Raw genomic sequence first — 13565 nt, 5'->3', positions numbered from 1 at the left:
TTTGCTTCATTATCCTCTAGTGCAAACACCACTGGCATTCTATCACCTCACCATTCAGGTATATACACTTAAAGTAACACCAGGTGAGACTGGAGGTTCATCTCTGCAGTGTTTCCACCACTACTCTGATCTCCAATCAGACTGACCTCTCCATCTCACGCCGTTTCCTTTATGGTTGTTTGTCCTGTGGTTCTAATCAGACTTTAAGCTGTAATATGCTGCTTCTGCACTCTCCTGAAATCTCAAAGTATAAATTACATGATCTGCAATAGTAATAACTAACTTTAAGAAATGGGTTTTACTTTTGAACCAGAAATATCGGTCCCACAAGCATTTATTGAATGTGTTCTGAGACTTTCAAACACAAAGGTGAATGAAATGCCTGTTCTCAGAGTCACAGTAACAAAGACCGTGGTACAGTGGTGAGAGTATATGCACAAGAACAGTCTCTAAATAAAGGGATATAAACTGTGCTACTTTTTAAAATCACCATTTAGAAATAACAATATATTTTAATTCCTTAATAGATGAGAATATTTAAAAATTTTTTCCTATAAAAATATTCAAAACTGGAAAATAATGAACATATTTCAATTTTTTTTAGTTTAATTGATTTCTTAGAAATTTAAGGTATTGGGGAGAGGACTTAGAGGAAAAAGTCTGAAAAAGAAAGTACTTATATAAAACTTGCTGAATGCCTACTATGTGCTAAACACTACGCTAGATGCTGGGGATACAACAGTGAGTAAAACCCAGCCTTGATCTTGCAACGATGGAGCTTACAGCACAATGGTTGAAGCAGATAATAATCATACAAGAGCAAATTACAATAGTGATAAGCACCACAAAGGGAAATCACAGAACACTGAGACTCACGGAGGCTTCCCTGAGGAAATGACATCTAAAGGAAAGATGCAGCAAAGAGAGTAACTGAAATAGAAAGAATATGCACAAATGCACTCTGAATAGAGGGTTCATGGCAGTCTTAAGGAACTGAAAGAGAATGGGAGCAGAAGGGCAAAGGGCACTTGGTAGGAGAAAACAAGGTCAAAGAAGCAGGGAGAAGCCAGACCTTGTAGGGTCTTGTGGGTCATTTTAAGGATATATGTTCACCTTAAAGGCAACAAATACACAGCCGTTAGAGTTTTAGCTGTGTTACTTATTAAATTCTAAGACCACTTCTGCAAAGGATCTGGCATAGTTTCAGATACACAGTAAATATATTCAGTAAATGCTGATTCCCTCCCAAGCACACTCTGAAAAATTTACCTTTTTATCTCAGTAGTGTATTTAATCAATTAGCAATCACAGTATCTTTAGAAAATGAATTAGCATTATTTAATTTTAATCTAATGCCCATTTTCTCCCAAGTTAATATAATAAAGTAGAATTCAAAGTGCACTGAAAATTAGAAGTTATTTATTGAATCATAATATGATCTTACATAGTGCTAAAAATGGAGTACAATTAAGCCAGCCTCTGTATCTCTATTTTGACTGTACTCTTAGTTTTTAATACTATTTTGTAAAATATATCAATACCAAGATGAAACAAAAATGATTAATATAAAGTTGTAAATGACATAATTTAAGGGATCCAAAGCTCAATATTATAAATTTATTTAGCAAGCGAAAATATACCTTCAAGGAAGGCTGAGGAACTTATCTAGAAACCAACTGTTTCTATCAACTATCTAATACACATACAGTGTCTGTGCCCTATATACGGTTTCTGTTTCAAATTTCTCTTATTTTCTCATATGTTTCTGCTGTAATCCATTAAGACAGTTTGCAAACAATAAAATATTTTACCTAAGACATTTCAGCAATGCATCTTAAAATTTACATTTGCAGAGACAGAAAGAAGCTAATTTTATAGATTAAAAAGAAAAAGTTAAGAATCTTTGGTAATCAATTACCAGAGAGGCATGACATCAGGGAACCATACTCTTCCCAGGTATTTGGAGACTTCAGCATGAATGTCATCTAGGCTATAATCATCATCAGGGATCAAAACTTCCTCCATGATAGACAGCTGGGTTAGCCTTCTCCCACACAGTCTTACAAACGCAATGAATGCACTGCAGCTAACTTCACATTCACTGAGGCCCAAGGCTGTTAAGTTTTTACAGTGTTCAGCAATACAAATAAGTTCATTATCAAGAGCCTGAAGACCATTAGCACATACTACTAACTCTATTAGTCGTGGACAGTTAAGACCTATCCGTCCTAGAACTGCTTTGCTTATGGAACGACCAAAATAAAGGTGAGTAACAGGGGTTTCTTCTTTGAAGAACATCTCCAATTCCTCTTCATATAAAAAGAAGTACATAACAACATTAACTCCAGGGGAGTGTTTAATGAGTACATCCCAACTTTGCTTTTTAATAGAACGAAATTTGATTTGTCCAGGATTTTCACTCACAACATCTATTCGAAGATGTTCAAGGTTAACATGGGTCTCACTTGAAAGTGCCAGGAGAAGTTCATCACTTAGCATGTAATAATTTAATGCCAGTTCTCTAAGACCTTGACAATGGTCAGCTACACAAAGGATTCCTGCAGGAAATGGGGAAAAATCCTTAAACACAAAGAATATGGAAACTAATGTAACATTTTGTGAATTTAAATTTGATATTATTATTTGCTAAAATAGACGTAATGATTTCCGAGGAGAGGGATGCCAAGATATATATAATTATACATGTAATAAAAAATATCCGTAACTAAGATACTCCTAGGAGAAGCAATTTAAACTATACGTAGCTTATACATTAAGAGGTCTTTTGAAAAAAGATGAATGAATTATGTCTCATAAGCATGTAGTTTTCAATAGGAAATTGCATTATTACTACTATAATAAAAAACATCATGCGAGCTTAAAAAATATAACCTACCATCAGATGAAACATGAGGACAGCTACTCATTTTGAGGCGTCTTAGAGTATCACTATTATTGGCCACAAGAATCTTCAAAGAAGGATCATCTACTGGTGTGTCTTCAATTTTGATTGATGATAATGATTTTGAGTTGACAAAAACAACTGTAAGTGCTGACACAAAATGAGACTAGCATGGCAATAAGAAAAAATAACAAAAACATTATTTAAACATCTATAGCTTCAATTAAGTAATTAATTAAAACTACTTATATCAACATGCTTACACTAACATAATAAAAGCAATCAACATATTACTATTTTTCATAGTGCCATTAGCCAGTAGAAGACATTTCTATAACAAAGTATAGTTTTATACTTTTACCATTAATAAATGGAATGGTAAGAAAGGAAGAAATTTCAAAGATTTCATAAACACATCTTCCAACTATTTTCAATCTTAAGGATTTGTTTTTCAATATTAAAAGGATATAATCATATTTATTTCCTAGGATAGAGGTTGGCAAGTTATGGTCCACCACCCAAATCCAGTCCACAGCTTGTTACTGTATGACTCATGCGTTAAGCGTGGTTTTTACATTTTCAAATGGTTGAAAGAAAATTTTTAAGAAGTAATACTTTGTGATATGTGAGAAATATATGAAGCTCTTTCTGTGTCCATAATTAAAGTCTGACTGTAATACAGCCATGCTGCCTCATTTATGTAATGCTACGTCTGCTTTCACACTACAGTGCTAGAGGTGAGCAGAACTTATATGACCCACAAAACCTAAAATTGTGCTTTCAGGACCTATTCAACCCCTTAGCCTAAAAGAAATAGAAATCTTATCTGTTTTATTCACTCCTGTATTTCCAGCAACTGAAATAGTATCTGGCACACAGTAAAAGGTCAATATTTATTGTTGATGAATAAATGAATAAATGATGTCATATTCTTCCAAACTTTTTTCTAGCAAATTATCTAAACAAAGATACAGTTTGAAAACTTTCTGTTTTGAAGATTGACAAACTAAAGCTTATTTACAGTTTGACTTCAAAATGGATGGAATTTCACAAGTTTTCAGATCCAGTATTTTTTGACACAGAAAGTCTGGAAACAAAATCCATGCATGATCATTTTTCCTTTTTCAAAATCAACCTGGATTCTATCAAAGGCTCTATTGTCCCTATCAGAATGACCAAACTGGTTATACATCTCAATTCATTTATAAGAAAACATTGGTTTATACTAATTGTAAACTGAGTTACACAAATTTTTAAATGGTGGACAGCTAATCCTCTTTACTAAATTTTATGGTGCCAAAAATTATTAGAGGAATAGAAATAGATCACTCATTTTCCTTAAGAAATATAAGGTTTATTTTCCTTTTAATCAACTCTCACCCAACTCTTTTAGTACTGAAGGACACATTTAAGCATTAGAGTACATATTTCATTACAGTAACAATATATTAGTTTAGTACTTCTTATGCCTAGCAAAATGCTGTATTTTTACATTACTTTCCTTCAGTTTACAAATGAAAAAACTGAGGCTCAGAGAGATCCACAACTTTGCAGAGCTCATTTTGCTGTGGAGGCAGAGCTTGAAATGAAGCCTGCTAATCGCTGGTGCTCCACTCTGGTGACTGCATCGGCTAACCCAGAAGCTAGCCCTGGAAGCTGATGTGCAACATGAGAGACAGCCCAGAATCTAAGAATTTCAGTTTGATCTGATTCCCTAGCTCATAAACAAGGAAATAACTATTTGGAAGTAGTAAGTTTTCATCTGGTTACTTAAATTACTTGAATCCCCAAAAGACCCATTCTTTTCAGGCTAGCAGAAATGCTTGCTAGAAGAGAGCCATGACCCAGTTAACAAGAAAGGAGATGCTACTATTCCTCTGTCCTCTTCCATAGGAAGGCTTCCATTAGCCAGTTTTACTAACAACCATAGTGTAGTGCTTATTACATATCAGGCACTATTCTAATTCTGGGTTTATAATGGTAAATAAGCAAAATAGAATCCCTGCCTTCAAGGAGTTGATGTTTTCTGTCTGAGGAGAAGAGAGTAAACATGTTAAATAAACAAGGTGATTTCAAGCCCTGATGAAGGATATAAAGAAAATAAAATACTGTAATACAGTAGTGAGTAACTAGAGGAGGGGGTGTTGTTTTAGCAAAAGTGGTCAAGGAGGGCCTCCCTGAGGAAATGGCCTTCAAGTTGAAGACTGAATGAAGAGAAGACAGTCTTCAGTTTCTGTGGCAGAGACTGCTAGTTGCTTCCTAGGAATCATCCATCCTTTCGTTTTTGGTAATCTGGTTCCAATTCTTAGCTGGGCACATTGCCACCCAGCTAAAAGACTGTCCTAGCCTCCCAGAAATGTGGTGTGGGCACAGAGCTAGGCTGGCTGACAGACAGAAGCACCATGAGGTACTTATGGCTAGTCCTGTGGTACTTACAGCTTGAAAAAGGAGAGGGCACACCCTCCTCCCCCCATTTCTTCCCTCTAGCTGTCTAGAACAAGGACGTGATGGCTGGAACTGAGAAAGCCATCTTGGGCAATGAAAATGAAGAAAACACCTTGGAGAGAATGGAGCGCCTAGAAGGGGTGTGGTTTCCAAACAACTTCATACCAGCTATGGACTGTGGCACCTATGGATTTCTTTAGTGTAAGAGAAATAAACCTCAGTCATGTTTTCAAGCCACTGCTGTTTTAGAATTTCTACTGTAAGGATGTAATCATCATCCTAATCAGTATAGGACATTTAGTTAAACATTATATTGTTCCACCTCCAATGGAAAGACTATAGAATTACAGGAAAGACATCCACTATTGGCCCTACATACTCTACGTTCAAAGTAACTAAGTAAACTGGCACTTGAAAATTCTAAGTATAACATCTAACTTTTATATTAATGACATCTACTGTGAAACAATTACTAAAATTACAGAATATATCTAAAGAATGAAACCATGCATCAGCTATTTCATCAAAAACAAGTGCCAGTCAACAGAAAACGGCTTTAAATAATTATTTGAATGCAAGTAGGGTTATGGTCTGTTTTTAGGAATAGAATTATTTTTGACTAGTTCGACAATATTTAAGAATTTTAGTAGATCTCACAAAAATGTCTAGCATCTTTACCTTTGACACATTCATAAAACTTGGCTTGGCCGTTGAAATCAAGCCCAAAGTCTGGATAGAACAATTTACCAGCTGAGAAAGTATATCACAGGCAGCTTCCGCTGATTCAGTACTACTATCAACCTATGAAGACAATTTAAAATCTTAATTTCCTGAATATAACTTATCAGAAAGTTAACGGCAATGTAATTATTTAACAGAATTCAATTGCAAAACCATACTTATCCCTTCAAGCTATAAAATAAATTAGAATTTTTTCTCTATACACACTATCTCAGATAAAAAATGAAAAATAGAAATGAGGACAAATGAATTTTCTAAGCACTTTAAACTTTCGAATCTTATTTACACTTTCAAATTGTATTTATACTTTCAAATACAATTACCTGAGTTTTAATAATGGCATCTACATGAAGGAAACTGAAGTTTAAATTATTCAATTATAGCTCAAGTGCAACACCTAAATCTATGCAAGTAACAACAGATAAATAGGAAATAGTTTGGGATTAAAATTCTGCAAAATTCATTGATTGCTTCAATATAATGATCTAGTTATACATAAATGTCAACAAAACTCAAGTCATTGTTTTTATTTAATGTTTATTTTTCTTACCTTAAAGCTGACGTACTGGAGATGGGCAGCATGCTTTTTAATGATCTGCTGAATGAGATCAGGATGAGTGGAGTTAAAATATGAAGTAGCTGACTTGTTCAGTTCAAACTCAAACTTTCTCCAAAGGTCAGGAATATGAAAAACTTCATTCCATCTCCTACATACAGAAGATGCCCGGGCCCGATCCATTAAAGGAAGATACTGAAAAATGCGTAACACTACATAGGGAGGCAAACTCCCCCAGTCCAGAAGGACAGTGTATGTATGAGTCTGGTTGAGAGAAGAGTAGAACCCAAGTTTAGGCTGTTTCACTGCTGGTGAAGACTGGACGACTTTATTCACAACAGATAAATTGTTCCTCTTCATTCTGTAAACATTAAACAATGTTAAGTGATCATTTTCCCCATATTTCCATCATATATTTTGCTTTAACTGTATGGAATAACAACATTAGAAAATGAGAAACAGTTTAAGACAATTTTGAAAAGAATTTTCCACTTTCATGCGTTGATAGGTACTACTATGTGCTAGGGATACAGAGATAAATAGGAGGGGACCTGCTCTCAAAGAGCTATGGTGAAACGGCAAAATACAGTGATAAATGCCATCACTGAAGTTGGGACAAGTTGCAATGGAAGATTAAGGGAAGGGCATGTATTTGAGTTTGTATGTGGGAGGGAGTGGTTGGGGAGGCTTCCAGGAGGAAAGGTCCAAGGAAGCAGTGTAAGTGCCAGGTTTATTCCTCGTCAATGACTGTATTCTCACTATCACACTGCAATTGTGCTAAGAACTCCCAGGGGGTCTGGGAGCCGGTAAAACATAATTAAAAGCATAGATCTGGGTAAGTCCCAGCTCTGCCATTTACCAACCATGGGATCTTGTCTGAGCAAATTAACTTAAGCCTCAGTTTCCTCATCTGAAAAGCAGGGAGAACTGCAGTACCAATCTCATAAGGTTATTGAGAGGATTAAAGTATCTTAAGTGCCAGGACACAGTAAGTGCTCAATATATGCTATAGTCATTGTTGTTATATTAAATTGTCCAGTGACTCTTCCTGAATAAATTTTATGACATTACTTAAGTTGGAGCACAATTCTAACAAAAAGTCAAATGACCTGTGACAATGTTCAGATGACACCCAGGACACGTGAGCTGCAGAGAAGTGGAATATAGCAGGGACAGAAGCTGTGTGACCAGCATACTGGGTCCTTACCAGCCAATGTAAAATAGCAAAGGAATGAGCATTCTTTCCCAACGAAAAGAAATGATGACTCTCCAGGTATTAGTCAGCTTGAGACACAACTAAGTTCCAACAAATTTCAGGTCTAGATATACCCCAGTATATAATCCTGTACATATTTTACATAAGAATCTAAAGTATTTTAAGTATACAATAATTTAAAAGGTAAAATAATGATATGAGTAGTTCTGAACTTATGCTGACTATTTAACCCTCTCTTCACCCCTGAATGTTAGGAATGTATATGTGGAAGACTTGGTGTCATAACTGAAACCTACCTTCAAATCTAATGAAATATCTATTTAATACGTAAATATCTCTGTCTTGTGAGTCACTCTGTCTGATGTGAAACATTTCTTAACCACAACATAGAGTTTGATCCCAGAAACAGGAATGACCTATAAAGTCACTGAACAAAATGAAAGGTCATCTTTAGGGTATGGAGAAAAAAAGGAAAAAAAACGTATCTCAAGCATCAGGCAAAAGAGCTACTACACACTTTAATCTGACTAAGCCAGTTATGTGCATAACTGAGCAATACAATGTAGAATATATGAAACTGCTGACATCAATAATTCAAAGCATATACTATTTTAAAGGGCTAATTCCCTAAAATGAAATACAATGGCCCAGGGAAGGTAAAGGAATGGACGCTAGATTCTCAACTCTGATGTGGAGCACATTTATTGACATTTGGCTTGTTACTGTTTTATTTGGTAGCCTACAGAATGGAGAGTTAAAATTTTACTAAGGAATTACAAAAAAGTTATCCCTAAAACAATCCGTTATTAAAAAAGCAGTGAAGACAAAAATAAAACAAAGACTTCATCCAAATGTCCAGTTAGAAAACTGCCTTGCAGTTCTAAATAAAGGGATTGTGCTATACATTAAATCTGCATTAACATGGATTAAACGTTAAACCTGTTTATTTATTAAAATCATTAAATTGCCAATTCACTGACAGAATCACCATAAATAACTTAAGAATATTAGGTACCAATAATTCTATCATAAGTAACATCTTAGTTTTCTTTTTCCTCATGTACATTAATTTTCAGAATATAAAACCCATCCACAAATCATAAATTTTATATATAATAATTTTATAGCAATGAGCATCAGGAAAATATTAGAACTCAAGACAAGTTGATCTTTATTAGCTTGAAATTCCAGCCTAAGCATATACAATCACTTTTCAAAACTGATATTTCTTTTTCAAACTACCAACTGTCTTACCTAAAGAAGGCTTCCAAGTTAGAGTCCCCTCTGGACAAGCGAAATGAAGTAACTGCTGCCATGGGGTGCTCGCCAACATCCATTTGATTTCACTTCCTAGCTTGGCAAAACACCACAAAAACACATTTATCAGAATATATAAGTAAAAACCCAATAATTTTTATGCTTAGGATATTTATATATCATTGTATATGCCGAAAGTTTTTGTCAGGAAATTATTGATTCCCAAACTGTTTTCTACTCAGAAGAAAACCTGTCCATTAAAAACAAAACAAAAAAAACCCACATTAGCCTGATAAATGGAAATACCGCAACACTTGCCAGGAATTACATGTGAAGTTCTGCTCAAATAAAAGGCTGTGTGTGGATCAAACAGTCAAAGCAGGGCTCTGAAAATTCACATTTTAATAAACACATATGGAGAGGTATTACAAAACATTTAAGGTAGCCCATGATTACATTTATTTGTTCATAGGCTGTGTAAATCTTTCAGTTCTAGTTTTTAGCAGCACATAACGCCACTAGTTAAAATAATTAAGCAGACAGAACTTTTATTTTTTATCATTCCCATATGAACGTAGTTTGTTTGACTAGTCTGCTGTTAACATAAGCTTCTGTGGTTTTTATTTTTTCACTTATATTGAGACATATAATTGATTCATTCATAATCGATTGATTCATACTCTCTTTGAGGTTTGATCAATTTTAGGCACAGTGACTTACAAGAATTAGGAGCAGTCTGTGGGCATGGAAGAAAATAATAACAGGTCTACACCAGGATAAAACTCACTGCCTGGACATCATGAATAAGTATCATAAGTAAAAAATAAATAAATGCATTGTGCTAATTTTTGTAAGCCTAACTCAGTTACACACAGGAGGTGGAGGAGGCAACCTATCAATCCACTAAAAACTTCTCTTAAATCTCTAATGCCTACCATCTGCTAGCTCTCAACTTCTCTCTGAAGCCTACTCCTAAAATAGAACTTTGGAGGACAGACAGGGAGAATGAATTAGAGGTCAATATCCACAATTTGATTTCCCCACTGCCAAGTGTTGTTCTACTATCATCCAAAACACTATTTTCCAGATAATGGCAAGGTCATCTCTCTCTGCTTTACATTCCACTCCAGAAGTAGGCAGAAAGGAGCCACCAGGTACACTTTCAGAGGAACACCACAAATAAGAGAAAGAAAAGTCAAGTGACTTATATTTTCCTAATCAGACGACACACAATTTTATTTACTGCAGAAAATTTTCTACTGAGTTATCAATACAGCTAATTCTGTGTGTGCAGCCCATTCTTTATGCTAGAGAACACTGAAGAGATCTGGTAAAGGTATATAAATAGGGAATCACTACCTAAGACCCATAAGAAGGTGGTACCAAAGTACCTAACTCAGATCAGTTCACTGGAGTCTTTAAGATCAGATGAATTATTTCCCTGGTGGCTGAAGGAATTTGACTGCTGTTTTAGAGTCACTATCTGAAATTGTGAGGGCTGGTGGAAGACAAAACCAGAATTCAGAATCCCATTGGGTGGTAAGCCACAATTTGGAAAAGGGAGAGATGAGCAAGCCTGACATTGATCACAACTCTAGAGTATAAAGCAGGTTTGTAAGCACTTGGGAAAGAATGCAATGATGACTCAAAGTCCACTTGGTGGCTTCACTATCCACCGTAACCCAATTTCCTTTTTCTGATAGGTTTATTAATTTGGTAGATAAGGTGACCCTGTGAATTGGAGCCTCTAAAAGTATCTAAGAAATCTCCCACAGTATTCTTGAGGGAAAGATAATCAAAGACAGGTTAGACGAAAAACTAAACATCCAAAGCCATATCTTCTGCACCATCACCAGATTCTTCCAGATTGGTGAAATGAAGAAACAGAAGGCACTTTTAAAAGTTTCAAGTTTTTAATAGTCGCAACAGTAGAAATATTGTGTAAATACTACAGATAAAGAATAAAAATTCAAAACTATCTAAAAGGTTAGACAAATTTGTTGGAAGCAGCAAGATGAAGATGAACAGAAATAATGAGCAAATGTCCTTTATTTAAGCTACTTTTCTAAGGTGGTACACTGAGAAATCAGGTTGCTGCCACCACAGGCACATGGCCTCTGCTAAGGGGTCTGAAATCCCAGTCACCAGTGCAATGACCTGGGAGGTGTGGCCTGGCAGGAGAGCAGAAGATTTATTCCAAAATATAGCTTTGAAACACACAGCATTCTAATAGAAGCAAATTGTGCTGAGGGGCAAAATCCTCCCACTAAACATATCCCAAACAGAGGACAAAACAATTTTTAGGGATATTTTCAAAAATATTTATGTTCTTTGCAGCCCACATGACCCCTAAGTTCCATTCTAAATCTAAAACCTACAATTTCTTAAAATATGAAAGTCAAATTACAATATCATCAAGGTTTCAACAGGAGAAAAATAATTAATATTTATGTCAAACAAATCTTTCCTAAAGCAGTAACTGCCAACTTTTTGGTGTTATATTTTTTCATTGATTTAGCAATTTTCTATACACTCTCAATAGTCTCTGTTGTATTAAGATATATTTATTTTTCAGGAAAACTTTTAATTTTAAAATAGGTATGTTTGCTTTTAAATGACTCATATGAAAACTGAAGTTTTCAAAATACATGTGGATTCAAAACACCTTTTGAGATGCAAGGAGAGTGGTAAACAGAGCTTGAACTGAGCTATCTGTTAAAAATCCTTGAAAGGGGGACCCAGCTGTTCCCCTCTCTTAACCTTCCCCACCTCTCCTCCCAACTCTGGAAGAGAAAAAGGAGCGAGCACAGGAAGCCAGGCCCTCTACGGGGAAGACTTCGGACGTGGGGAAAGCCCCATCTTAGTGCTGGGTACACCAAGGGATCCAACAATTAATACAAAGAGTTCAGGAAGGCATTTTGCAACATTTTTCTGAGGAAATAATCATAATTTTTCAACTTTGGGGAAATTTTCTGGGCACAGGTGCTAAAAACAAAACCAGTACACCTAAAAGAGTACAGATTCTTCCAACTCACAGGAAAGGCTTGAGTCTACTTTTCTCCCAGACAAGCCTTTGTAAATCTAAACTTTTAACACGATCCTCCTGTAAAGGAAAACCCTTCAAGTAGCCGTGCAAAAGCAACCGCGTGTATCAGTTATCACTTAGCATTCTCATCAACTACATGGATTGGAAACAAGTAATGCGCATTTGAGAAAGAGAGAGGTTAAGACGAATATAATCCTTTCAGAGCTTACCCTCCAAAGATGAACAAAATGATTGAATTCGGGAAACCTGGGTCCCGAGCTGGGCCCTGCAGAAAAACCACCACGGGAAGAAACTAACCACCTGTGGCTGTAAAACCAGACGAAAGACCCGACCTCAAGGCAAGTCAAATGCGGAGGTGGAGGTTGGCAAGGCGGCCTGGCCTTGGGCCGGGTAGGGTCGTTAGCCAGGGCCACCCCCTCCCTCTCCCCGCCTCGGGCGGCCCCCGGTGGGCAGCGCCCCGGCTGCGGAGGCCAGGTCACACCTCCTCGTTCCCGGAGAAAGCGCGCTGGGCGGGGCGCCTCCCGGTCCCCAAACCACAACCCGCCCGAGTCAGGACCCGCGTTCTGGCCCGCGGCTTTCCAAAAGCCAGCGGAGGCGCAATCCCCGCAGACCACAGCGCCCCCCAGAAGGAAAGGCTACCTTGCAACACAGAACCGCGTGTGTTTCCGCGAGCGCCCCGGTGTTCGTGGGCCGGGCTGCGGCGGCGGGACCAGACCGCCCCGTCCCAGCTCGAAGCCGCTACACTGGACCGGGCTGCACTGGGCCCGGAGAGAAGACCCCGGAGCCCGCGGGCGTGCCGCGGGTGTCTCCCAGGTCCGCCCCCGGGCGTTCACGCATGCGCGCAGCGCCACTTTTCGCGGGAGGCCGGTGCGCGCCAGCTCACACCTGCGCCGGAGTCCGCGGGGCACCTCTTAGTTGGTTAGTGGGAAGTTTCTGCCCGCCGCCTTTACCGAAATCGCTGTGGCCACCTGCGCCGTGAAACTGACGACCAGCCTCTCCGAATGGGAGTGAATTTGCAATTCCAGTTTCTACAACTTAAACCTCCCTGGAAAGTGCACCCTTTATTAGTGTACAAATAATTGAAACTTAAAATATCAAAAGTGTTAACAGCTCAGTGTTAAATAGGTATATATCACTTCCTTGTCCTGCTCCACATCTCATTCCCTGGGGATAACCACTGTTCATTGTGTAAATTACTAGACCTTCGGTACATACCCAAAAGTATCCGGTGAGAGGCAAGGATTTTATTACTCTCATTTGTTAGTTTGTAAAAAACCTGAGATCAAATTGTATATGATGTTCTGGAACTTCTTTTGCTTACTACACCATGGACATAGTTCTCTATCAACACATATAGATCCCCCTCATACTTCTTTTTTTTTTTACAAACATCTTTATTGAG

The 13565-nt window shown here is 37.3% G+C and overlaps 1 protein-coding gene across 1 annotated transcript; it reads right to left on the bottom strand.

The window, feature by feature from the left end:
* Positions 1-1624: 1624 nt before the first annotated feature.
* On the bottom strand, positions 1625-12968 carry LOC308615280 (F-box/LRR-repeat protein 21). Its single transcript, XM_081230579.1, has 6 exons — positions 12803-12968; positions 9115-9210; positions 6639-7005; positions 6026-6148; positions 2897-3068; positions 1625-2558 (listed from the first exon to the last, which is right to left on the bottom strand). The coding sequence occupies exons 2-6, from the start codon at positions 9195-9197 to the stop codon at positions 1915-1917; spliced, it is 1389 nt and encodes a 462-aa protein (XP_081086705.1). The 5' UTR covers positions 9198-9210; positions 12803-12968; the 3' UTR covers positions 1625-1914.
* Positions 12969-13565: the final 597 nt, after the last annotated feature.

This window comes from Mesoplodon bidens, assembly GCF_964165515.1.
Source record: "Mesoplodon bidens genome assembly, chromosome: 4".
NCBI lineage: Eukaryota > Metazoa > Chordata > Mammalia > Artiodactyla > Ziphiidae > Mesoplodon > Mesoplodon bidens.
This window is presented reverse-complemented; position numbering and strand designations above follow the sequence as displayed.

Excerpts from the sequence above, each read along its gene's own strand:
- LOC308615280 (XM_081230579.1), bottom strand. The coding sequence starts at position 9,197 with ATGGATGTTGGCGAGCACCCCATGGCAGCAGTTACTTCATTTCGCTTG. Across the intron at positions 6,149-6,638 it reads TCCAGTACGTCAGCTTTAAG|GTTGATAGTAGTACTGAATC; the intron begins GTAAGAAAAATA and ends TTGTCTTCATAG. Across the intron at positions 3,069-6,025 it reads GTTTTATGAATGTGTCAAAG|TCTCATTTTGTGTCAGCACT; the intron begins GTAAAGATGCTA and ends TTGCCATGCTAG.